Source organism: Ammodytes marinus (genome assembly GCF_949987685.1).
Source record: "Ammodytes marinus genome assembly, chromosome: 8".
Taxonomy (NCBI): Eukaryota; Metazoa; Chordata; class Actinopteri; order Uranoscopiformes; family Ammodytidae; genus Ammodytes; species Ammodytes marinus.
In genome coordinates, this window is record NC_137212.1 from 25785239 (window position 1) to 25812538 (window position 27300).

Consider the following 27300-nt stretch of genomic DNA (forward strand, 5'->3'; position numbering starts at 1 on the left):
CCAAGCTAGCGCAGTGCAGGCCAAACCTGCGAACATATGTTAACACTATTTTCACTTGTGCTTTTCATGCAAGTCATGTCAAAAAGTCAACCCAGGGTACAGTCAATTTAAACAAATCCTTCTACGTGTTGACAGTAATGAACACTTTAATTTTTTCCCCATAAACACACATTTTTATTTTCAATTACATTAAATGCAAGCCAATAGGCCAATATTATTTTTCTTTAAGAAACTTCAGTCAACCATATCATCAGAAGACTTAAACGAGAGAGAAATGATCTTTTCCTTACTCCATTCTTTTCTAGAGCTTTGAAGCAACATCAATTACACAGTCAAACATACAAAAAATATCAGCATGCATAAAAGCCCATTCGTGTCAACAAACAGTCCAGAGGGGCATAAGGGGGAATGCAAATACAACGCTGCAAAGTCCAGAGTTCTGCAGAGTGCAAAATAAAAAGAGAGAGAGAGACTTCATAAATGATAAATTAGAATAAATTAAGACAGACTTGATATAAAGACGTCCAAAGTGGGTGGAGAAGGTTTAGTCAACTGTCCGGCAGGCTCTATCATCTCCTCTGTGCAGTCAGTGATGTGTCTCCAGTTCCACGATGGTCCACTCCCCCTGTGGAGAGGCAGCGTCCTCTGGGGAGAAGCTGGTCACTGTGATGCTGGTGGAGGAGTCCTCTATGGGAGAGATGAGCTCCGCCCAGCGTTTGAATGTCTCCTTCTCTGGCGACAGGAAGGCCTGCGCGTCCAGGCAGTCGCGGGACAGGGACAGTGTCTGCTTGATAAGGTACTGGGCCAGGTTGAGCTCCTCGGGCACTGGGTTTATGACGCCCAGGGTGGACTCTTGGTCTGAGAGGAGATGCCTGAGCAGGCTCCAGTCCCGCTCGGCAAACTCACTGCTTTTGTCAGCGACGTCCCTTCTTATTAGCTTGTCTTCCCGTGAGTTTAGTCTAACATTCGTGTCCGTGTCCGAGCAGCAGTAGTGCTCAAAGGCTTCTCCCACGTCCATCTCGTAAATGGGAGAGAGGGCTTTGGATGGCCGGCGGTCATGTTTGCAGCTCTGATCCAATCTGTCACAACCATTGTCCCCTAAAAACAATTGACAATACTGCAAAATGACAAACTGATATACTTCTTCTACGGTTCTTTTTCTTTTCTTTTTTTAATTTCAGATGCTAGTCTCTGCCTACTACAATAACACACTGATAACTGAAGGTTTACCCTTAATGCCACTGTGTCCTTTTTAACGACATCCCATGGTGAACTTAGGTGAGGACAGCACAGTGCCCAATCACTGACAATTGATGCGATTGATTTTTTAACATCATGGTTGTATTAATTTTTTTTAATTCACCAATTAATATAAAGAGGTATGTCAAGGGAGTACAGTTGCCTTAAAGATAATGCACAGAGGAACGCTTTTCGGAATGCATCTCTTTATCCACCTACTCAAACAAAGTAAGCCATGCATTGCCAGCACCAGTGAACTTTGCATTGGTCAGTAAGTAACAGTGATGTATTGAGATTTTACGTGCAGGTCTTTCAACGGGCAGACCTAAATGAACAGACTTAAATACTGTCACAAAAACATAAAAATGCAAGCAAGAGTGCTTTACTTAGCAGCACAAAAGATGGCACACCATCAGGTTTCTTTTGACATTCGTTGTTGTATGTTTAACAGTTTTTCTATGTTTGACAATTATCAGAACGATGGAGTAACTGATCACTGTTTTGAAAACAAAATATTGGACATGTTTGCATGGTGACAGGCGCTCAGTAATGGTGCGGTAGGATTTCTTTCTCTGGATATGATAGTGAAAAAGAGAGACATGGCAGAACCAACCGTGACGGCTGCTCTAGAGAAACATCACATACTTTACAGAGGAAGCTACCGACACTACAAAATGACTAAACAAAAGCTTATAAACAACAAAACACTTTTCTCAAAAAAGGTGGACGTCTATGTATCTAGACACAACAAGTCAAGACAAAAGGTAATGGATAATGGGGGGAAAATATACATAAAAATGATGGATGGTAAAGCTGAATAACACTGAAATTGTAATAGAAGCATGCATGTGTGCAGTGCAAAAATAAAACATAAGAAAAAAATCAGGAAAAGGTACATTCTCAAATAGAAATCAATGTAAACAGCAAGGAGATGCAAGGGAAAGGTTTCCCAGTATAACACTCTTTTCTGAGAAGCAGTGGCAGTTTAGTTTTGTCTATTTTACACAAACATTTTCTAAGTGACCTTAATGTCAGGTTATCATCACTCTGTGGAAATCTTTAATAAAAAAAATCTGAACTTCTTTGCACTTTACCTGAACACAAATTTTAAGAAGGTGATACGTATAGAATTTTAACATCGACATTTTTGTTTTAAAGGAATTGTGTAATGTTAGCCTGATTACTGTAAATGGAGAGACCATCACTGAGATGCACGTTATCTCAGAAACGGTATACCCGTAATAGTAATCATACCAACAAACCACAATTAACTCGGCAATGATACATTGATGTCAAAAGGCTATATTTAGCACGTTCCAACTATGTCAAATTATCTATGGCTTAAAAAGGCCAACAACTGTTCCACTGCATAAAATAAATGACAAAAATAATGAAAAAATCTTTTTTTTTATGTACATAAAAGTGCATTGGAATAACTATGTCACAGGCCTTGTCACAAGGCAGATTCTTTTTTTTTTTTTAGAAATACAATTCTATGATCCTTCTTAGTGAAGACTACACTGCTTTCCCCTTTATCATTATTGTGTAAACTGAGTTACCAAGGCCTAAATGCCTCTGACTAAAGGGAGTTCAGTTGTTTAAAATGTACATTTCATCTTTAAAAAGGATATTGATGTTGCAAATTCAAATTTACAACAGCTACACAATCAATGGGTTGAAATGAGAGGAAGCTTAGAGCTATGAAAATAGGATGACCACTGATTTTCATTTGAATTTGAACTTGTATTTTTAACTAGTTAGTAAACTAGTATACTCAATGATATCCTTTTTCTGAAAGAGGGATAGGTATGTGTTGGATGTAGGTAAGGTCTTGGAATCAGAGCAGAGGATAATGAATCTTGCAGGGATACACTTCTGTATAACTTAACCTAGGGAGTTTAGGGAGAAGAGGTGGGTTTTGGGGTTGGGGGGGTCTAAGAAGGGTCCGTAGATCATACATTACCTGCTGGAGATTGGGCAACATGTACAGGAGAGTCCCCTGTCAGCTGAGGCTCATTTAAGTCTAGATGTAAATCAGCTTTCTTGCTTTCTGAGGGATTGCTGTGATTTTTGCGCGGCCCTCCGTTGTACTGTTCGGTGTGCCGCAGATCCAGGTGGCATGGACGCTCCTGAGGAGGGAGGTCTCTGGAGTCAGCATCCAGGAGAGGCCCACTGGACTTCACTGCATCAGCCTGGATGTGGTTCCTCTCCTCAGGCATGGCCTGCTGGATCTCTGTAAGGAACACTGAGGATTTCTCTTCCTTTTGGTCACCGAGGTCGTTGTGCTTGGTAGCTGCGTTTTCAGTATGGCATGGCGGGTGGTTCTCTTGGTCACTGGAATGGGTACAATCAGACTGAGGAGCTTTGGAGTCGGGTTCAAAGACCTCACACGGAGTGACAGAGTCGCCGGGCTGTCCAGGTGGAGTTTGAACTCCACACTCTTCTGATCCTAACTCCTCACACTCGTCCACAGAGAGCAGCACCGAGCGCCGGAAGTTAGAAGAGGACTGGTAGTCGGGCTGGTCGTTCTCCTGCTCCGCCGCGTCATCATCGAAGGCCAGGTTGACGATGCCTTCAAAGTGTGGAGAGGCTTCGGTGGGCGGGGGCGGAGCTCGACCCGCTGGAAGCACTTCAACTTCAGACTTCTCATCTTCTGTGGCCTCCTCTTCCTCCTCCTCCTCCTCTTCCTCCTCTGAAGAGAAGAGCTGGTGGTCTGGGACGCTCTGAACCGTCACAGTGGCCTCAGCCTCTGAGTGCTGCTCCTCTACAGGGACCTGGTCCCTTTGGAGCCACGAGCGAGGACGCCTTCTCACTCCCTCCTCTTCGCTGGTGGTCTCTGCTTCCCTCCCGCGCATTCTCACCTCCACTCTCAAGCCCGCGCCGCCTTCGAGCATCTTCAACTCTTCCGGCGTGCTGGTGTCGCTGCTGCTGCGGCCCAAGAAGTCGTGGCAGCGCATGGTGCCGCACTTGGAAACCCCTCGGTCGTTGTTGGAGCAGCAGTCGTCGTCTTGCGAGCCGCCCGCGTCGTAGTCCTCTGAGCGGGGCTTGATGTCGTCAGAAGACGTGGTGTGTGTGCTGCCGGTCTCAGAGCCGGGGCTGGCCTGGTGCTGGTGGTGGGGGCCACTCCAAGAGTCTTCTAATGGAGTGCCGGTGCTTCCCATGCTACAGGGGGTGTCCACGGGGCGTTCAGTGTCTCTGGGAGAATTTGGGGAGCTGACGTCGTGGACTTTGACTGACGACTGTTTGAACTTGACATGTGCTATGTTGTTAGCTGCTATAGCACAATGAGTGTTTTCCGATGGTTTTTTAGCCTTCTGGACACTCTTCTTTGGGCTTGATTCTAGCTGAATGCTTGGTGAGTCCCCTCTGTCCTGGCCTGTCTGCTGTACACTGTGTGCTGCAGGCTGGTCAGACATCACAACCTCTGTACTATCTTTATGCACTGCAACATCGGAAGTGTTTTCACACGGAGCCAGCTCAGTTTTACAATCTACATTTTTACCATTAGCTGCCTCTTTTCCTTTAGCTCCCGGCGCTTTCTTGGAGGCAGAAGCAGCGGAGGATTTGGAAGTTCCTCCAGATTTTGGAGAAGCTTTCTCCATTGATAATTCAGTAGCACTTTTTGGCTTTGGTCCTGACTTGGCAGTGACTACAGAGGATTGCTTGGAGGGGGTGGAAGAGGCTTTTGCTGGTTTAGCGCTGGTTTTAGCTGAGGCTCCAGTCGCTGCAACAGCTTTTGTGATCTTCTTCTTAGGAGCTTCGCTAGATGCTCTGTCTGGTGCGGAGGATCTCAAGCCATCCTTGCCGTCTTCTTTCCTGGGGGAAGCTGGCTTTTTCATAGAGGATCCATGCTTGGAGGCTAAACCAAAGACAATACAGAACATAAACACATTGCCACAGCATACTGACAGACAATGGAATCCGCTTTGAATGTCTCACCATGGTGGTCGAGTGTGCCTCTCCCCTTGGTGTCTGCTCTTCCTGCGGTCACTCCACCGAATGCTTTCTCTGCTGCACCACTTCTGCCACTTTCTCTCACACTTGACCTATTGGTAGGACTGGGTGAGGAAGAATGATTGGTCAAATAGACAGCAACCCATAAAACAAGTGAGCACTAATGGTCTAAAAAAAGACAATGTTATGCACGTTGTGTTTTTTGCCAAAATACAAAAATTAGTATTCAAAAAAAGTAAGTTCAGTCCACTCAACAGCTAAATTCTCGAAAAATACTTAACATGTGCAAAGGAGAGAAAGAAGAGCTGCAGGGAAGGTAAATCATGACTTAATAATTATTACCAGTGGGGGGCAGTACAATTTTTTTCACAATTGAGCTGATTATCAATGCAAATATTTTCAAGTTGTTACTTGTGTCCTTGTGAATGATCTGGTTTTATTTTATTTTTATTAGTAACAAAAGAGAGCACATTTCTAACAGTTTGAGATTTGCAATGTGCTCAATGTTTATATGGAATATCTGGCCCACTATTCAAAAGAATGTCAAGTTAAAAAAAATACATTTGTACAAATGGTTACATTCCTCACCCTTTAGGTTAGAGGGGGTTCAATGTCACTGCTTTACTATGCCACAAACTCTAATTCTTTACAAAGGAAGCCGTTTCAAACATGCAACAACAATATGTTTGATTAAGCTATCAGCTATGTGTGTAGGCTAACGTACTGTACATGGTTGCTTTCCAGGGAGATAATTAAATATGAATGTGATTCCAGGACAGATGGAGGTTGGATGATGCCAATTGTAAAAAAAAAAAAAAAGGGATATTTTTAACAGCTTTGAAGCACAGATTAGAGGCTTGTCAGAGAACTCTTCACATCTGCTTTTATCCTCCTGACAGCCACATCTGGCCTAAATAAACAAGCAGGTGATACTGTGAAGCAGCACTCTTATTTTCACTTTGCATTGGAACATGCCATCTCAGGTGTGTTGGTTTTGTTTACTGTATCAATGTTTAACTAATGGGTTTGCATTAAGGTCATATAACTTGGTCTGCTTGTGTTAAAAAATTGCAGTGTGGCTGCGTGGCACGTAAATGGAGACTTAGTCAGGCTAAATTCAAGTTAAAACCTCAGCTGTACAAGCTGCATTTGAACCCAATACAAACATTCAATGTAGTCGGTTTGGTTAATTTTTTCTAGTTTCAATATACAGTTGTAAAAATGCTCTTGTGTTCATGTTGACTTCTAAACAGGAAATTATGAACAAACACTCAAAGCTTTTAGATGAAGCTTTTATCTTGAATAGATGAGTGATGAGAGAGCACAATGATAAGCATCATGATGACTCACCTGCTGGTCTTTGTTGTATCTGATCTGTGAGGAGGTTTTGTCAGTGGGGATTTGTTCACCGCTTTAGCCTGGTTTTTAGCCTTTGCACCTGAAACATAGAAACCGGTTTTGAGTCATATGAACGTCAATTCAAATCAGGTATAAACTAAATCATCTTCAGTGTAGCAGGGATGAATAGTATGGTAGGTTATGTGCAGATGTTAAGTACGGCACTTTCAGAGATGCATGCTGCGCTTTTACAAACAGGATGGACAGCTGAGGCACACTTTAGCTGCTGAGGCTAATATCAAACAGGATTAACCACAAAGGCTCAAAGTGATCAGTCCCAGCCCCCCTGTGTGACAGATGTATAGGGCTTTGACCTCTGCTGTTTGTACACCGATACCAGCAGGCATCCAAGGACAGCCCTGTGTGCTTTGTTTCCTGATAAATCTACATTCATACATGAGTCTGCAGTTGTCTTCCTAAAAAAATCCCTCTTGGCCTTGGTACAACAGTCATCATACTAATTAGTCCGCGGGGCCTTTCATATCTCAGTGACAGCAACATGCCTGGAGCTGACTTTCTGACACTTCAGCTCGGGCCACAGCCACGTCCTACATTGTAATTGGTGTGAGTGACGATGATGAAATGTAAAGAAGTCAATAGAGAGAGTGTGTGAACCTGGGACGGAGTGTGTGTCGTTGCGAGGGCTGCTGGCGCTGTTCTCTGGCGAGGCGCTGCCTGATGTGGATGAGGCGCTGGGCTGAGCCTGGCCGTCAGCCTTTCCCGCTAAGCTCTTCTGAGCCTTCATTACCGCTGTCTGGCCGCTAGATGCAGTGCAGCCGGGGGGAGAGGTTTTAGGCCGTGCCCCTGGGTTTGGCTTCTTGTCTTGCTCTTTGGCCCCGGGAGGAGAGCTCCTGGGACCGTTAGCACTGGCTCCATGATCCCGCCTCGCCCCTGCCGCAGCTCCAGTGCCATTGACCACCGGTGCTACAGCTGATGATGATGATGCGCTCTTTGCCTTTGCTGCTACGCTCCGTTCCCCTGCTTTCTTCACACTCTTAGCTTTGGGTGTGTGGCTGTCTCCTCCGGTCTTGCTAGCTGTCCCCAGTCCGTCAGACTTCATGGCGGATGCAGCAGCGCCGCTACGCGAGGAAGACGTTGTGTTTTCAGACACTCTCTGGCTGCGCTGCACAGGAGGACTCTCAGGAACAGATGAAGGGCATTTCACAACCCGCGACTGCAGGGAACAAAACAAACACACGTTAGTCATGTTGCTTTGAGCTTGGATTGATCAGAAAATAACCACAGTGAAGTCAGATGAAAATGAACGATATTAGAGCAGATTACCACAAGGCACTGGAGCACACCAACAGAAAAGATGCTGTCTGTTATAGAAAAATCACTTTCACACACACACACACACACACACACTTCTCAGTTACCCCTTTTCCACTGACGCAGAATCGAGGCCGGTTCAGAGCCGGTGCCCAATCAGGAAACAGTTCTTTGGTTTTCCAACACCAGAGAAAAGACAGAAAAGCTGGTTCCAGAGTAACACCAGTTTTGAGTTTACGGACCAACCGGACCAATTAATACTTCATGCCCGCCATATCTAAAACCATTGCTACTACGAGGCGTAATCAAAACATAATTCACCAACGCAACAATCACAATGACGAACGCAAGTACTCTGAATAGGTCGTGTTTGGTTAACAAAGCAAAGCCAAGGGAACACGTGTAAAAAATATGAAGTATTCCGTTTCCTGTTGTTAGGGTAAGCCTGGAGAGCGCCGACATTGGACAACATACACAGACATCATAACGTGGTTCTCTTGGCGGTGGAAAAACAAACTGGTGTTTCAGAGGTTCCCAAGATGAACCAGCTGTGAACCGGCTCTTGCAGCAGAAAAGGGCTAAGTATGGCAGCGTTTATAAGCTGGTGTCGCCCCCTAACACAGCTCAAAAAGCACCAAAGAAATGTTTCAGTTGTTGATTCTGCTGCCAAGAAAACCTGGACATACAGCAGAAGGTATAAAATCCATGAGGGACCACCGAAGGCTTACTTCATGTTGATGCATCAACAGTGTTGTTGTCATTACACAGGGCGGCATAAGTTACGCACTATAGCTTTAATATATACAAAGACATCTTCATGTCTAACCTTTTTTATTGGTTATTATCTTAAATACAATTCTACCACACTGTCAAATACAGCAGGTAACCTCAATAGCTATGCTATCTATTGAGAGCTCTATAACCAAAGGCCTACCACTTATTATAATTTTTTTAAAGTCAAACAGTTCATTTCTTTTAAGTTATTCATCAGATGTTAGTTGGAAAAAGAACTTGTGCCCCTTTCGTTATACTTGTACATGTTATGAACTTCTTTAAATCGACTGAACAAACTGGGACACTCAAAATTGCCCTTGACTTTACAATAACATCAGTGAATTGCATCTTGCAGTTTAAAAAAAAATGAGCACAGAAAAGCCTAGAGACAGGCAGTGTTCCTGGTTTAACTGCATCACAGTTCTCCCTGAGAGATTTCTAGGAGCTCCACTGCTTTTTAACTACTCATGCCCAACATCTCAGCAATCCCTCCCTGGATTCCCCCCAGCCAGGCTTATCTTAGCTATACATCTGTTAAGAGAGGCCCTGATGCTAATTTTTATACTGCATTTTTCTTACTGTGAGGGAGGGGCATTTAGGACATATGGCAGTTGACGGCCACTCACTGTAACCACTGTCAGGGATTACTCAAATCTACATGGACTTCTCTGAGCTAAAACAGCCTCATTCACATCAACAGTTAAAAGGACAACGTCAGCATTCTGATCAGCAAACTGAAATAAAAGAACAAATGTTAATGCACCATTGCATGAAATTACCTGTGAGCTAGTGAATACGGGTTTTCTAGCAAGTCTTCGATTGTCTCCTTTGTCGATAGCCTCTGTCAAAACAACAGAAAAAGGAAGAGCAAGTCAATCAATAGCCAGTTGTTTATTTTTCCTGCAAACTAATTATTCAAATCAATGCAGAAGTGAGCCGAAGAGGCTGCAACCACGCTGCCAAGGTCCTTCATTACATGAGCTAGAAATAAGCATTCTTTTCATTAGAACATTCTTATCTACACACCCTTTGTTTACCGTTTGACCACTAGGAAACAAACATTAATCAATGGATGGATCAGTCAACCATGTCTGGCAAAGACTGTTCCAAGGATAGCACACAGTCATTTATTTTCTATACTTTTAAATACAATTTCGGAACTGAATTATTTGCTTTATTTCATCAAAATCAAATGAGTTGAAATGTGCTCTATTCACTTAAGTCACGTTTGAATGCGAGACCTGGAATCTGGTTTCACTGGCAAGAAATGTTCAGTAACAGACCCACACTGATACCAGCCAAATGAATAATGCATGCAGTGCATTTCAACACATTACTAGCTCAGCAGTGCAGCATAAATAATATTTGTATTTGGCGGAAGCTTCTTATCATATGCAGACCAACATAGACAGGACTTCTGCCTTACACTACCACCCATTAAAACAAGCATGGCTGGTGCATTTATCATCATAGCATCCACTCATCTGCACAAGACGACATTAAAAAAGATAGCTAACATTAAGCAAAAAATGCATTAGCTAAACAATAAATGGGTGTGTAATGGCCAGGCAGCTGTGTCGAAAGAAGCAGTATGGTGTTATATCGGGCAACAGCATATGGTCCAGCAAGGGCTACGGTTCATCTTTAATGATGCAGAGCCACTGCTACAGCGCTAGGCGAGAAAAAAAACACATCCACAACCACAACCACACAAATGCGTGCGCACACACACACACCGCAGCGTGAATATCCTACGTGTGACTATAAATAAGGATTTCCTTCCTTACCAGCCAATATCCTGTCTTTGTGTTTGTCGGACAGGGACTCCCATCCCTGCGTGTGGCGCACGGCGTAAAAGGTCTGAAGCAGGAAAGTCCAGAGCCGGCCGCGGAGCGTGCAAACCTCCTGCCTGAAGGGCTGGAGGAGAGAGACAGAAGAATGGAAAGGGGTGCGCTACCGCACAAGCCAATCAGCAGCTGCTTGAAGAACCTTTCGCCATGGCAACACATACCCCTCCCTCCCTCTGTCTGTCCTTCCCTCCCCCTCCGTCTCTGTTGCAGAATCCACTTGAGCTCCCTTCAGCATAAACCAGTGATGTCAGAGGCTGATGCCCATACTCCTGTCTCCACGCCTGATTATGAAAACAGGGCTGGAAAGCTAGGGAGGAGCTAACTGTAGCTCCTCTGCTGCACTGACCACACATCCCTCACAGAGGCAGATTAGTAAAGGCCACTGGCACACGTCACAGCCTCCCTCAGCCTAATCCATTCTGCCATACTGTACTGTATTTACTGAGGGGTTTAACATAAACAGCCTGGTCACTTTCCCCTGGACGCCATGTCATATGCTGTACCTGCCTGATCACATAATAGATTTTGTTAGTCCGTCATTTCTTAGCGGAATATAGACTATTGACTGATTTGATATTAAATTGTCTTCAATGATATTTATTATTTTTCATCACTTTTTTAAGATCATCTTGTTGAAATGGGGCAAAGAGGGGAGGAAATGCAGAGAACCGACCACTGATCGGATTCGAACCGGGTCTGCTGCGATGAGGCCTGAGTCTCTAACCACAACACCACGAGTGTGGAAACGCAAGACAGATCTAGCGTTACCATGCTGACCCGTACCGTGCCGATCCGGACTGCACCGCAAACACACAGGTAGCAGATCCTGAGGAGATATCCACTGATTAACACCAAATGTAAGAAGAAGAAGACTCAGTCAGAGTAAGTTAGAATAATTAAGTTAAAAGACTAAATAAAATCATGGCTTATTTCAATAACGCATTAAAAGTTGAACACAAATCTTTTGTGGCCCTTCTAATGGCAGACAGTGTGGCAGAAGTGACTAAACTTGTAGAATTTCTTTTAAAATTCCTCATCTGAAAAACAATAATGCACCTACTCGCAGTATATACTAGTGTTGAAGCATATTTTAGATGCAGAGCGTAAGAATTTATGGCTGAAAGTCAAGGAAATCTATTATTATAGCTTATTATTATAGGGCTATAAATCTATTATAGCAATTTATAGTCATTATAAAAACCCTTTTCCACCCTTTCATAACAAAGCCTGGCAGCAACAGACCTTGTCGTAGTAGTCTCTTTAGAATTTAAACAGACTTCTAAGAAAGGTCAGGCCACTTCATTCAGAGATTCAGATAGTTTTGGTGAGTCAATAAGATGATTCCAGTGACACTAAACTGTGCTGATTTTGATTTATTTTCTCTCTCTAGGGACTGATGCAATGCTCATCCAAGAAATACATGGCAATGGCAAAAGCTGGTAATGGGACATTGATTTTATGATTGATTTAAGGTTTTGTCAAACTTACTTTGTTTTAAAAAAAAACACCATTGCAGTTGTTTGGTTCACGTTCAGGATCACGTGTTTTTGCATTGTTTTCACTGCCCTTAATGAACAAGACTAAACTGCACTTCATAAGCCCCTTTTCACACATGCAGCCTTTCCACGTAATGTGCCGGCATTTTGTCGTAGAATGAAAGCCGGAGAGTCGATCAAGCTTCTTCTTCTCGGTGTTGACTTTGACAGCGTAGATGTTACTAGGCGTATTTCTGGCCCCCGCTGGACATCTAGCCCAACTCATTACTGGAAACCACGTCATGTGAACAAGCATGACATAAGAATGTTCTGGGATGGAGCTGCATGTGTGAATAGTCAAAATATCTAGTGGTAAATGTATTCTCCGTCATTTACTGGGGGATCTATGTGTGAAAGGGTGCTATAGATTAGTGTGAGCATAGCCTCGGTCCACAGTACGATGTTATTCAAAGACAGAGGGGTTTAGTTCAGCCATTTTGCTTGGGATTCACCTCTTGTTGCGTTTGCCCACCCTCCTCGTCCATGTGGTCTCCTCCACACAGATGGAAGACAGCAGAGAACAGATCACAGCAGTTGTCCACGGTCACACCTTCTTTGATGGCCGAACACAGCTTCTTCAACAACGTGGGCTCTCGGGTAATCTCTTCCCTCTGTAGGTGGATGGATGGATGGATAGATGGATAGATAGATAGAGAGATAGATAGGGACATCCCCCTACCCCTGTCAAGTTAAAACTGTATAAAAAAAACTTAAAGAATGATATCAAACTTTGCAACAAGAAAAAAATAAAAACTTAGTGTAAACAAATAAAATTCAAATGAAACCTTGCAAAAAATAGACATAAAAGCCAAGTGTAAAAATACTGTATTTTTGTGTGTAACAGACACTGAGAAAAGCCATAGAAACCAATTATGCAAAAAAATATGTATCAAGTTAATTACGTCAGCACCACCACCACCACCACCACCACTGCCTTACCCTGCAGAGGTCCTGGAAGGCCTGTGTGTGGATGACTCTGGGCAGATGCTGAACAATGACACCCAGGCTCTCCTCCTGGAGCTCCGTGGCCAGACTCCTGACCTGCTGAGCCCACTTGACTTCTGGGAGACTGCCCATCAGCTGCTCGCTGCCACAGAGCACGGTCACCGCGTTCTGCACAGTCTGAAATGGAGAGACATCTATCAAGGTAAAAGACACTCTCTCTGCTAGGCCAATAAAACAAAATGAAGTGGAACCAACACAATCCTTTATAATAAAAAAGAAGCGCTTTCATTTCTGCCACCGGCGGTCGGGACCTATCGATCAGTGGAGGTAAGTCCACAAATTCTGGAATGGGTTTTTTGTGCCAGCTCTGAAATCTCTCAACACCCTGCGACCACACCACAGTGAACAATACAGTGTGTGTTCATCTGTCTCTTGCTTTACTCCCAGAATGCACTCCACAGCGTTTAGGAGTGACGAAAGACAGACTCCCAGATACAATGGTCAATTACTAAGAGCCAGATCACTCACGATATATGTCTACATCCACGTCATATTCCCCCTAAATTAGTTTGTGTTTAATAACTGATAATTTAATAAAAAGGTCGTCTTTGATTAGATCATGTTTGAATTTCCTTCCTGTGAGAAAGCAAAACAAAGACTGGAGAACGGGTTGATGTTATTTGAGTCATTACATAAATACACAGTAGAGCTGATGGCTGGGAGGAGAGAGGGACTCACCATGGTTTCAGTTACAGCCGTGAGACAGGCTCTGTGGAGCTCGGGAGACAAGAGGGAAAAGTTTCTCTCGCACCACGTCTTCACATAATGTTCAGCAACCCACCTGGAAATACAAGGTGCAAGAGGAAAGGCTGGATGAATGGCTGTGGGCTCATTATAAAAGAAGACAGTACATGTTCTGGGGCTATTTTGACACATTCTCCCAATCAGTCAGAAAAGTCAGCAAGGCCTTTTCTACTGTGTTTCTGCAGTGAAATCATTAGGGACCGGACAATCCGATGTCAAGCTTGTTTTGAAATAAGTTACTGGGCTTGTTGACACATCAACTAATGTTTGTTAGAAAATGTTTTTAACTTCAATTGACTTTTGCCTTGATCGAGTTTCGAACCCCGCTCCTCTGCATTGCAGTCGATGGTATTAACCACGACCATATCTGGGCATGAGGAGTGTTTAAATACCCTGTCTCCAGCTTCTTTCTCCTTTTTTTTGGACTGAAGGAGCCATATTCCATTCTATTTTTAGAATGTGCTGCGGGCCAGACTTTGGACACCCCTGCTTTATAACATTACACAGTAATACAATACAATTTATAATCATTATGATATCGGGTTTAGTATCGGTGTCGGGACGATGTCAAAAACCCAGACATGGTCAATGGATGGGAAGTGAATAATAGTGGATGAGTGCATCTCTTGTAATGGTGTGGAGTGTCAGGCTGTGAGGCTGAGCAGTGTTAGCCAGAGCTTGACTTAAAGGGAACAATACAATGAGTGAGGATGAGAAGGTCAGTGATGCGCTGCATAACTGGCTGAGTCAGCAGAGACAACATGGCAGGTCCTTATCCGTACACCTCTTCAAATAAGAACTTCTTTTAACATTTATCTACAAAAGTATATTCATACTCCACATTTTGTCATGTAACAACCACACATGTAAATGTATTTTACTGGGATTTTATGTGATGGACAAACACAAAAAGACACATAATTGTGAAGTGGAAGGAAAATGAAACACGGTTTCTTTACAAATAAAAAGTGTGGCGTGGAAAAGTATTCAGCCCCCCAGAGTCAATACTTTGTAGAACCACCTTTTGCTGCAATTACAGCTGCAAGTATTTTGGCGTATGTCTCTACCAGCTTCGCACAACTAGAGACTTTGGTTACTTAATAACACAGAAGTACCAACTCAAATACTTGTTTCCTAGCAACGGGATGCTGATTTAACTTGCAGTGGCAAGAATGGGCGACAGGTATGGAATGTGTTGTACAGTGTTTTCCAAAAGCTTATCTACATGATAGATTTGAATAGTTTAAAGGACACTCACCTCTTACACAGCACGTGCAGGTTTTGAAGGTTTAAGGCGTGTGTGAGGGACAGACACTCCAGAACTGTTCTCTGAACCCCGTCAACGGACTGCAAATGCATGAGGGAAAAAACAGAAAGAAGGCATTTATATTCATGGGGAGAAAAAATGACATAGCAAGTGACAAGCACATGGTAAAATGGGAATCAAAAAAAGCACCAAAACCAACAAGTGTTAAAGCCAGAGGAATAAAGACAGGATTTTGCTCTTGGTGTTTTCAGCTGTAACACTCCACTAACAAGGCACCACTACACTGAAGTGATCTGAATATCATTAGTGCAAAAATGTATAATTTAGAGTGCTTGCTATGTAAATTATATAAAGCACTCTATTAACAGGTGAGGAATCAGCCTTTCTAATTTTAGATGGGCTGAACGTATTGTTATTTGTATTACTATTATTCTGATACTTGTTCCAGCACCTAAACTGAAGGAATATACCAATACCAGGTATTGATCCAATACCAGCGCTATCTTTTACCAAATTTAAAGCGATGATAAAACTGATTCTGCAGCCTGACAATTTTTGTTTCACTGACAAAATAAAACAGTAAAATGATGGCGGCGCGGATACATGATTCACTTAATATGTTTGGAATTAACAGGGACAGAGAATCCATCATTTTATTTTAAGATTTTTTTTTGGCATTTTCTGCTTTATTAGACAGCTTTGGAGGGACAGAGATGAAATGGGGCATAGAGAAGTATGACATGCAGGGAACAACCACGAGCCAGATTCGAACCCGTGGTCTGCTGTGAAGAGGACTGAGCCTCTATGGGCGGGCGCTGTAACCACTACACCACGAGAGCCCAGTGTATCCGTCATTTCAATAAGACTGGAAGTAACCTGATCTTGCTTCACAATCAAGTCCTTCCTTTAAGGTATTCATAAGATTGTCCTTGTACATACGTAGCTGACCTTGGGGAAGAAGCGGCAGTAGTCTCTGGTCAGAACCATCTCCACAACATCTTTAAGCCCCTCCAAACCCAACATGTCTGCCGCCAACACCACCTGACTGTGGGAACAGGAGACACACACACACACATACAGGTCAGGTTGTTTTTTGGCTCAGGTCAGGTTGTTTTTTTTGCAATGTTGGACACATGGTCACATACTGTAACAATACCTAGCATTGGCTCCAGGAGGCAGGTCCACAATGGCCCCGTACATGAACTGGAGCAGGATCTCCATCTCATCTGGCCGTAAGCTGAAACAGAATAAACTCTTTTACAAGACATGTTGACCACACACAGAATCACAATTAATATTCTCGGTGTGAATCCAGGCACAAAGTGTAGATGCTCTTTTCTCACTGTTTTGTTGTGGTGTAACGGAGGAGTATTAGGGCCATGGGAGAGAAGTCTTAATTATTTCATTATTGATTTGAGAAAAAAATGGGAAGGTCAGAATTAGGGGTGTGAACGTTTACAAAAATGTCTTAACGGTTAAACGAAAATATTTTTTCGTGTACACAGTTAAACATGACGTCATGCAGACTATTTTTTATCATCCCCAAATAGTTAGTGTTATTTATGATGTTAAATTAATGACTTTTACACGTGTACACGTGAACACCCCTAGTCAGAATACATTTGCAATACAATGTTGAGAATTAACTCGACAGTTCAAGACTGGATAGACTGGTAAAGTTGTAAAGATCTTGACATATTCAAACTTCCAGAATGAAAACCTCATAAGCAAAACGTTATTGAAACACAAACGATGCATCTTTGCGATCATTTTGACGCAGACAATGGGCCACAACAGCATTTTGACTGAAAGCAGACGTCCTTTAAGCTCCACTAATAAATGCACTAAACTGTATCAGTGAGTGAAGGGATGGAATATTTAACCTCTTCGAGATTACATTTTGTAGATGGTCCCTATGCTCTCACAGGCCGCTACACATGGAGAGCAATGTTATTTTTAGAGCTAAGAGAACGTCTGCTTTCGGTGAAAATGTTTTGGTTGTAGCCAATTGTCTGCCTTATGACGATTGCAAGGATGCATCGTTTGTTTTAATAATTTTTACCTATGAGTCATTGATCCCTGAAGTTCCAATCTTTCAATTTATGTCCAACTTAACCCGCATTATTGAAATGCCAAATTTATTCTCAACATTGTATTTAGTCTTTTATCTCGACATAGACCTTTTTCTCAAAGTGCATAATGGGGAAAAAAACGTCTAATTTTTGTCCCCCTGTTCCGTGGCCCTATTACTCTTGCTTATAAGGAGAAGCACAACCCGACTGTGAGGCTGTAAACCTAACCCACATAGCATGCAGCACTGGGTCTATGTGACTGCAGCCCTAGGGCCACCACTCCACAGGTTTACCCCTGGCACGTCAATGTAGCCGCTCTCCATTCGGACAGCAGTGTCTTCCCCCGTTAGCTTCAGATCAGTTAGCCTAGCGCTGGGAGCAGTGACACGGTCTCTCCCTGGAGCAAAACATGGGGCTTTAGTTTGCCTCAGCTGCTCTGAGGAGAGAGACTGTGTGTGGGAGTGAGGGGGTGTGCGTGGTGGTGGTGGAGGGATCTCTTCAGCCAGCCAGTCAATGCAAAGACATTTATGTGGCTCGCTAGCGGAAAGATTGCAACCTTGATTGTAGGGGCCGCTGCACGATTCATGCAAAAATGCGAATCACAATTTTTCTCCCTAAGAATTGAGATCACGATTCTCTCATACCTATTTTTGTTTCATTTATTGCACTCTTAATACTATCCTAAACATAATATTTAAGTGCTTGACTCAAACTTAAACGTATCTTCTAAAATAAAATAAATAACTAAAGTTTCTTTCCACTATTATTTTAGAGCACTTAAATGCTGCTGCACATACAACAAAAGAAAAATGTAAAGTTAAAGCTTTAGAAGAAAAACATTTAATTAAAATAAAACCTAGCACTCAATCCATTTTGGACAACCAATCACTGTGATTTAAAGAACACCCATTATGCTTTTTCATCTTTTCTGACCAATAAATGTTGTTATAATGTTTTATTGTCATGTTAAACGATCCTAAAGTCTTAAATCACGACGTACATGAATTTAGATGTACAGTGTATTCCCTGCCGACCGTCTGGGGTGGCAGTGCACAGCGCTCAACACTAGGGACACCGGTCGCGTGAGGTGAACAAAGCTAATGTACGGTAATGATGCTACATGCTCAGGCCCGCCAAACCGAGGGGGGCGAGGGGGTAGGAGAAAGAAGAAGCCGAGTGTTAACAGAGAATGCAGAAAGCGCCCAGATGAAAGGAAGAGTTTCCCCACAATCTACATAGTTTTTTGCGAGGCGATTCATGTCAGGCTGCTCTATAGGAGTCATTAATAAAAAATGAAGACCAGAAAAGTAGTATAATAGCAGATCATTAAGGTTCTCAGATCTCAATTTAGAACAAGCCTAGAGGATCAACAATGTGGGGCTTATATTAGGAAAAAATAACAACATGGAAAATATATTTTGTTCTGAATTAAAGTTAGAATGCAGTGAGTGACGTCAATTCATAGGGGCCTATGAGCAAGTGAATCATCATCATTCAGAAATTAGATCTCATGGATATTTGAATCAAGATCTTGATTGTTTTTCTGATTAAATAGCCTTACTCGCTTGGTAGAAATCTGAGTAAGCCATTTAAGATTCCCCTGGCAGTGGGTGGCTCTGTGTGTGTGTGTGTGTGTGTGTCTCTCTGTGTCTGTGTGAGTGTGTGTGTGTGTGTGTGTGTGTGTGTGTGTGTGTGTGTGTGTGTGTCTGTCTATGTGAGAGTGTGTGTGTGTGTGTGTGTGTGTGTGTGTGTGTTGTGGTATGTGGATGTTAAATCAAGGCATTGTGAGTGAAACCCCATACTGTACACAGAACCACCGAGGCATGAATAATGAATGTGCCTAGGCAGGATAAACAGCTGTATTGTTGTGGAATGAGATGTAGCATTGTTTGAGCATGTGGTGGAGGTGTATATATCTGATCCACCTAGATGAAAAAGTTAGACGCACCAGTGCAACCAATGCAAAAGTAAGTCTGGAGCCCTGAATATACAGCCATACTTACCCTTGCAGAGTGATGCACTGTCTTGAGCTCTCCATCCAGCTTCCGCTCAGCATGGCACGGAAGTACTGGGAGCGAGCACACAGGATTGCCCTAGAAAACCCAGTAAAATCAGGCAGTGGCATATCAGATCAACAGCCACCATTTTAATATTGCACATGTCATCCGGCAGGGCCTGGGAGTCATTTAAGTGGCTTTGAAGTGACAAGCGCAAACCAAAAAAATAATATAATGTTCAGTAGTCTCAAACAGAGTTGTTATTCTCCCCTGGCCTCCAAAGATTGTTTCATCTGTCAATAGCGATATTCTTGAATCACACACGAAAAATGCTGAAAAACCAACAATGAATTGATCCTGTAATAAGTATTGTGTGTGTAACCCAAATCCTGATATGTACCTCATCCCTCTGTTAGAAAGCTATTAAAAACACACCTATGAGTCACATTGTTGCACTTGAACACGATGACGCACTTTCAGTCCATCGCCCTGTACTGTACTGCAGTCAGAAATACTTCATCATATGTGAGTTTGTTTTGTGTGTGACTGTGTATTGAATAAGGCAAGGCAAGTTTATTTACATAGCACAATTCAGACACATGTCCATTGAAAGTGCTTTACAGGGGCAAGATTAAAATACATAATACATATAAGAAAAGCGAATGAATAAAACATTTAAAAGCGAATGAATAGAAATAGAACAGTAGAGTACCCTCTTTTAAAAAGGGAAATGGGATTTCAGGAGATGTGAAACCTAGTTTAGGCAGCTGCAGTGAGAGCTGCAGTGGTTACACACACCATCCCATCCTCTTCTCTATATGACAGGCTGTGTCTGGCTGCTCCCCTGAGCCTGGGCTGAGAGAAACCTGTCTCCATGGTTACCGGCCAAATGCTACTACCTCTGCATCACTAAATGACCTCCCCACCACCGCCTGACACTGGCCTGAGTCAACAGCAGACCACCAAAGTGTTTACCGTGTGGTGAAACCCGGGTCTGCTGGGGGGAGGGGAGCGAGAGGGGGGCGCCCTTACCCACTGCACCACGGGCGCCCCTTATACAGCTTCTTAAAAAGGAAAATTTCAGCATTTTCTAGATAGGTTAAACTTTTTCAAGAACCGAAAATCTTTAATGCTTATGATTTTGTACATTATAATTTATTATAGAATAAGTACTTCATTGAATACAAAGAGGTGGGTCCTGTACAGTAATATTGTCTGACTCTGGGGCCGATTTTGAGTCACTGGGTCACCTAACCCTGTAAGAAAAACTTATAATAACTCAAAATGAGAGTGCTACAATTAATCCCAATTTATTAAGTATAAGTATAATATTGGTGTTCTCCCTAAGTCATTCTGGTCAATATGGAGAAAATCCAGAAATATGTCCAGTAATGTATTCAGATTTTCAAGCTCATTTCAAACCTTGAAAATAAAAACATTTCAAATCAAGCATTTTCCAAACTTTCCAGTCTCCATGTGAACCCTGTTAAATGTGCTTCATGGATTGCAGATGTGCGGATAAGGAGTCTGGGATAACCATGTGTACCTGTGGCAGGAGAAGAGCTGCTCTGCTACCTGGATGGTGATGTCACACTGCTCTCCTCTCTGGTACAGATCCAGCAGGTCAGCTCCCAGGCCCGACGCCGACTCCACAACACTGTCTGATGGACAAGAGAAAGGCTGTTTATGTTTGAACAAGTATAACATATGTACTGTATGTGTGTGCTTGCGTGCATGTGTGTGTCTGTGTGTTTAAAGGCATACTAGCTTATTCTGGAGAATTTTTGTTGACAAATCCCTTTTTGTCAAAATCAGTGAATATCTCCTCACAATCTGCTACCAGTCCGTATTGTGTGTACACAGCCTAAGCTCTGTAAACTGGTATGTCAACAAGGGGGATGTGAACAAAGCCTGCCAGGTCTTTATCTGCATCGGCCGATATCTGCACTCATGAAAAATGATAATAATGTGATACTAATCAGTGTTGCTTCCGTGGAGCAATGTAAGCGCTTTTTACATGTTTAACCTTTAGCTTGTTTTTTTTCTATTGTTATGATTACAGCTGGACAGAAATCCAGAAGTCCCTTAAGGCAATATTTTACAGAGCCAACACCAGGGAAGGACAAGTGTAATAGACAATGCAAATTTTTTATTTTCAAATATTTTTCATTTCAATAAATGTTCAAATAAGATCAATTTAGATTCTTATTTGTTATTAACCATACCATCTATGGATAATGCACAGCCTAGGCTCTGTAAACTGGCATGTTGCTAGCTACGATGGGCCCCCTTTGTTAACATAGGCTTTTTTTAGGGCTTTCAAATTAACGCGTTAATTTCGATTAATAAATCACAGAAAAATTAATGCGATTAAAAAAATTAACGCAGATTAATCGCACTTCTATAATGCCCGGTTTGACCCGGTGCAAAAGTGGTGCGCAGCTGCACCTGTAGCTTGCAGACACGGCCCGCACGGGTAAAAGGGATTAATTTAGATGAATTAATCACAGAGCCTGTAATTAATTAAATTATTTTTTTTTAATTGCTTGACAGCCCTACTTTTTTTACATACCCGTTTACGGAGCCTAGGCTAGGCGAGTATTAACACCCACATTTTTTTCAGAGCACACAAAGCACGGATAGGTAGCAGATTGTGAGGAGATATTCACTGATCTAAAAAAAAAGAAGGGATTTTGACAACAAGCATTCTCCAGAATCGCAGACTCCATCTTTAAATTGTTTTACTTTATCAGAAGCAAAAAAACAACGTGATATCGACATTACATATCTGCCATCAGCCGACCTGCTCTCTAAATAACGGTATCGGCACCCACATCAGTCTTCAACGAGTAAAAATGTAAAAAAAAAAATAGGTTGGAGATCATCCAACCTAATAACACTCTCATTATATGTAGCATGGCCCTGCTTTCATTAGCAGTAATGACAGTTACTGTCATCCAAATGTGTTTAGCTCTTTAGTGGATTATGGCTGTTGTGAAGAGAGGGTAAGGGAGGGGACAGTTGAAACGGTCACATGACCTACAATAAACCCTGTGTGGATAACCCTGTTGGTGTGTTTACCTGAGTCAGTGGGAGAAGCATGGAGGTCTGCCAGGTGTGGAGCAGACACAGGGTTTTCTGGCACAGAGCCCTCCACCACGTCTGGGATGATTTCAGCCAAGCGCATGCTCTGCTCTGCTGTGTACACTCGCCTGCAGAGGGCACAAGGTTAATTCAAACTAACACACACACACACACACACACACACACACACACACACACACACACACACACACACACACACACACACACACACACACACACACACACACACACACACACACACACACACACACACACACACACACACACACACACACACACACACACCCTCATGAGATGCACTGTGTTTTTACTTGGGCAATACACTTTTTCTACACGGAGTGTTGAAACAGAGGCAAGTCTTTCTCTTCAGTGTATTGTTGTTAAAATCCATCTCAAAAGGTCATGCTCTTTTGTAACAGATTATACATATATTACCATTTCATAGCATTAGCTGCTAATGCAATAAAACAAGGAGGGCTCTTTCTCTATTCTTGATCATAAATAGCTAATGAGACAAAAACACAGATCAAAGACTTATGCACTCTCAGAAACCCGCCACACTGCAACGCCCGATGTAAACTGCTACTGCAAATTAATACAAATACTCATACAGTTTGGAATATGTCTATTTCAACACTAACACATGAATACAATATGATGCAGCATTTATTCTTAAAGTGCTGCAACATTTTGCAACATTCCTCGAAACAAACATAGAATAAAGATGTTGTCGTTGGCACCCCCTGCTGTCAGAGAGTGTGTGTAACTATAACATTTAAAGGTACATTTCAAAATGATTGGACAACTTCTCTCCCACACATGAAATTTCAAATAATCACTGCATTTAAAAAAAATACTAAATAGCTCTTGAACGTCCCCCTGACATGGCATTGTTCTCTTGTCCCATCTTCTTGATGATCAGCTTGCATGTCAAATATAACAGAACTTACTGAAATGTGTCTCTTCATATAATAGCAACAACAATTTGTGTGATCAAGATATTTGAAATAATGGTATTGAAGTTATGTCCTTCAACACGCATGCAACCTTTACAGAAACCTATTTAGCCTGGCAGAGGACGAGGAAAAAAGTCACACTATACAATACAGGTAAAATATCAAGCTGTTTGCTGGCACCATGGGTAGAATAAAAGGAAGTCCTCTCATCTGTTTATTTTCCAATCTTTTCCGTCCTGATTGAGTGTGTCAGTTATTCATGCTATCAGAATGAGACAAAGTGTCCATGTGCAGCTTGTTGAACTAGTTGTCCTTCTAAATCGTTCAGAACAAAGGACTTAGTAATAAGATGGTGCTTAACACATTTTTTATAGAAGATTAAGGCTTCATGTGAAAGTATTGAGTGTTTCACCTGAATTCCCCAAAACAAGTCTAATATGCCATGATGAACAGATTAGCACACATTATCCCAGCCTACCTGAGTAACTCTTTGAGCGCACACAGCTCATAGCCAGGCACATGGATGATGGAGGGCTCTTTGTGTGTCTGTCCCCGGAGAAGGTGTGGAGCTCTGGCCAACAGTACGGCTCTGTGTGCTGGGAGTGACCCAGAGCCAGCATACAGAGAGACATCTGCCTCCAGCTCCTCCTGCAGCAACCTGAAGGCAAAAAACACAACAACTCAAACACACATAAAATAACTGTCAACTAACTGATGTATTGAGTAAAAAATACAACAGCCTATTTGGTTGTTGGCGCCACATTGACAAAATGTTTATAATAAAAAGGCACACTTTGCAACATTTACATTTTTTCGAAGTCAGACGCGTCAAGATTTGCGTTCCAAATATACTCGCATTTTTGTGTCGTTTATCGGCGACGTGTCCGGTGTACAAAGGCCTCACGAGGTCACATATTTTTTTTTTTTAACATACGGATCCCTGGTGTGACTAGAGACTCCCAACCTATGAGAAAAAAACAACCCTCTCTCGTTTTCTCCCACCTCCACAAAAATGGAGCGTTTCAGACAGAGGCTGAATAGAGGAGATTCAGCAATGGCACTGTGAGAAAGAAAAAATTGTAGACACTACAACATGAAAACCAAACCCAAATTATAATTTTTGAAAAGGAAAAATTAGCCTAATATGTGACCTTATTAAGTGTGCATTTAAAAGCTTGCATAGAAAAAACAAAATGCAGCCTATACGACCAGCTGAGTCTCAAAGATTCATCTCGTGTCCTACTTTTTCCCCCTTCAGAATAACACAGGCACAGTCCTGAGGCAGTCCATTTCTTTATTACCCATCATTCCCTCTTCATCCCTCCTCCATGACTGATCTGGGTGACCCACAAATCCCTCAGCTTAAGCCCCATTAGGCGCTATGATACGCTGGTACCATGTTCATTACTGGAACTCTCGGATCAAACGTGACCAATTTGATGAGCCAACTCGTGCAAAAACAAGCGTCTTATCCCACGGTCAACTTAAAACCCAATGAAGCGCTCAAAATCCTTCTTTGTGGTGAGCTTCCTTCCAGTCATCAGTGAAGTTTACTGTCACTTTGTTTATTCTCTATCTCATGATGCAACAAAAGGTCTGTCATACTGTAAATTGGAGGTTGGTGAGTCGATTTGTCCGTGTCAAAAAAATAAATAAAAATAGAATAAATAGACCTGAAAATGCAATGATTTACTAATAGCTACTTGCTAGTAGCAAAAAGGGCTGTATGTGTAGGTAGTCTTGTAAAATGAAAATAAATAAATATATTCTATATAGGAGGTTAGTGGTTATAGGGTGGCCGAGGTACCGACATTCTAAAAATGTTTTATATAGAACACTTATCTTCATTTGCAATAAGCCCACACAAATATTACTAAATGACAAATGAAGAATCAAAAATCATGTGTCAAACACAATTGTCAAAAATCTTTGACATAACAGCAATGATCCTGATTTGCCCGGATCCAGCAGGTGTGTCTTTCTACCTGTTCACTGTTACTGACTGGGTGATGCAAGACCATTCAAGTGCCTTTCAAAGATCAATGTACAGGAAACAAGATAAGGTCACATGATCTAGAAGAACCCCCCCCCCCCCCCCCCCCCACACCTGACAGCCCTGTATTGCTTTGTCTGCAGTCTGAAAAATATAAAAGCACGAAGACATGTCTTTGGTATTGATCTGCCAATGATTAGCATTGGCCTCTGTTGTCACATGTCTTACCCGCTAAGGTCTGCACACAGAGCGGCTGATAAACATCTCCTCAGCTCCTCCTTGCACTTGCGCTCTTTGGCCTGGAACTCCCTGGCTGCCTCTGTGGTGATCATGGCTTATGAAGGCTCTCTAAAGACACAGACAAGACAAAGGACTTTGAATAGGTTAAGCAGCTCTATGGGGTAAAACCCAGGAGCATGTAGGGAGAATATTTGCCAAGGCCCAGTAAGACAGTCCTTAAAAAAATGACATTTGACAACCATTACCAGCTATTACTGTGCTACACAATCAGATAAACAATAGATATATTGGTACATAGTTCAGAAATACAATACGCTTTAATATGTTTTAATTATATGATGGCAACTTGACATGGTTCCCTTGGTGACTTGACATGTTTAACAGCATTGTAACACTGAGAGGCGCTGTTTTACCAATTTGAAAAACGTCAATGTATTAATTAATTCATTAAAATGGGTTAACCTTGTCAGCCCGATTTCTTAACTGTTATGTGACCAAGTAAATGGTTGAATCGTGCTTTTAAAAGGACAAACATCAGTTCAAATGATGGAAGAACTGCTGCCCTTAGGTCCTCGGAGGCAATACAACCAAGAATATCCAGTTTCTCTCAAAAAAAAATATAAGTTTCATTCATTTAAAAAAAGCCATTCAAATTAAAATACACCCAGCCTCATGAACACACACACACACACACACACACATGACATACCTGTGTCCTCACATGTGTTGACCCTGTCTCTGCTGGACACGGTCTGTGCCCTAAGCTAAATAACACTACTCTCATCTGCCTGTCGCGGCTAGCATGCTAGCGTTAGCCAGCATGAGCTCATCGTTAGTAGCTTAAATGAGTTATCTACTGGAACCGTATGGTGAAAGATATAGACCTGCAGCGATAAACGGAGCATATATTGTGTCTGTTAGTACGAGGTTCGTTAACGAGAATAAGTTGACACCATCCACTATTGGGCTGCTGACCCACTGACCGATGTTGTTGACATCACCGCTGCATGCTCTCCGCCACCCACTAGGCACGCTTTGTAAAAGGAGTGGACCAGTGGGACCAGTCTGCTGCCGCGCCTGCGCAGTGAAGATAGGTGCCGTGCCCTCAAATGATGCCTTCAGGTACTTCGACCACCGCCGAAATCCTAAAGAAACCTTCAAAACAAACACTTTTGGTTTGGTAATAATGGGAAGGTAATGTGATATAGGCGCCATCTGGTGGAGGAGGTCCTATCTCATAGAGGACCGGCTCACACTCGAGACAAAAAAATAATAACCATGGCTAATCTGTTTCCCAAAGCTGAAGTAAATTGCTTGTTTACTAATTTTCCTGATCTGTGTTCACACAACAGGTTAAAAGTTGTATCAGTTTCTTGGCAGAACAAATCATCCTGCAGCTTCTTACAAACAGGGCCACGTAGAACAATGGTATTGAAAATAACTTATCAACTAGGCAAATCGTTTCACATCTGAAACAGATCATTGAATAGAAGCATTGATTTGGCCATTATAATTTTGTCACATGAAAAAAAAAGTAGGACTATGACAACTAAATCTTACAGAGTGAGAATAGCCACCTAAAAAGTAGCCTAAATCCTGATAGGCTTATCTTTAAGTACATGCTGTAACACAAACTGATGCTTTAGCCTCATTACTTTCTATTCAATTGAAATAAAACACATATTTTATTAAAAATAAAATAGCCCTAATTATAAAAATAAAAAGGAAATCATCTGTGTTACATTGATATATTTCTTTTCAATAAAAAAGTCATAGAAATACTGACAGTATATCTGACTGCCCACTGTCTCTTCTGCATCATTACTCCTCCAGTGACGTCAGTGCGAATGTCACTGCAGATATGTGAATCAGCTTTAGAGTCAGTAAAATGAAATATGA

At 42.3% G+C, this 27300-nt stretch overlaps 1 protein-coding gene across 1 annotated transcript; it reads right to left on the reverse strand.

Moving 5' to 3' along the window:
- Positions 1-162: 162 nt before the first annotated feature.
- Positions 163-26233, reverse strand: btbd8 (BTB domain containing 8). Its single transcript, XM_080032975.1, has 19 exons — positions 26111-26233; positions 25390-25509; positions 23647-23826; positions 22189-22319; positions 20654-20768; positions 19114-19203; positions 16195-16275; positions 15987-16083; positions 15030-15118; positions 13706-13808; positions 12962-13144; positions 12475-12633; positions 10425-10554; positions 9417-9478; positions 7207-7765; positions 6544-6631; positions 5179-5297; positions 3203-5098; positions 163-1098 (listed from the first exon to the last, which is right to left on the reverse strand). Exons 2-19 carry the CDS (start codon positions 25491-25493, stop codon positions 587-589), a joined length of 4698 nt encoding a protein of 1565 aa, XP_079889101.1. The 5' UTR covers positions 25494-25509; positions 26111-26233; the 3' UTR covers positions 163-586.
- Positions 26234-27300: the final 1067 nt, after the last annotated feature.

What these genes read in the sequence shown, in the direction of transcription:
- btbd8 (XM_080032975.1), bottom strand. Translation starts at nt 25,493, where the DNA reads ATGATCACCACAGAGGCAGCCAGGGAGTTCCAGGCCAAAGAGCGCAAG. An exon ending in CTGTGTGCAGACCTTAGCGG is followed by an intron (nt 23,827 to 25,389) that starts GTAAGACATGTG and finishes TTTTGCCTTCAG; the next exon opens with GTTGCTGCAGGAGGAGCTGG. An exon ending in CGGCTGTAACTGAAACCATG is followed by an intron (nt 13,145 to 13,705) that starts GTGAGTCCCTCT and finishes TCTCCATTTCAG; the next exon opens with ACTGTGCAGAACGCGGTGAC.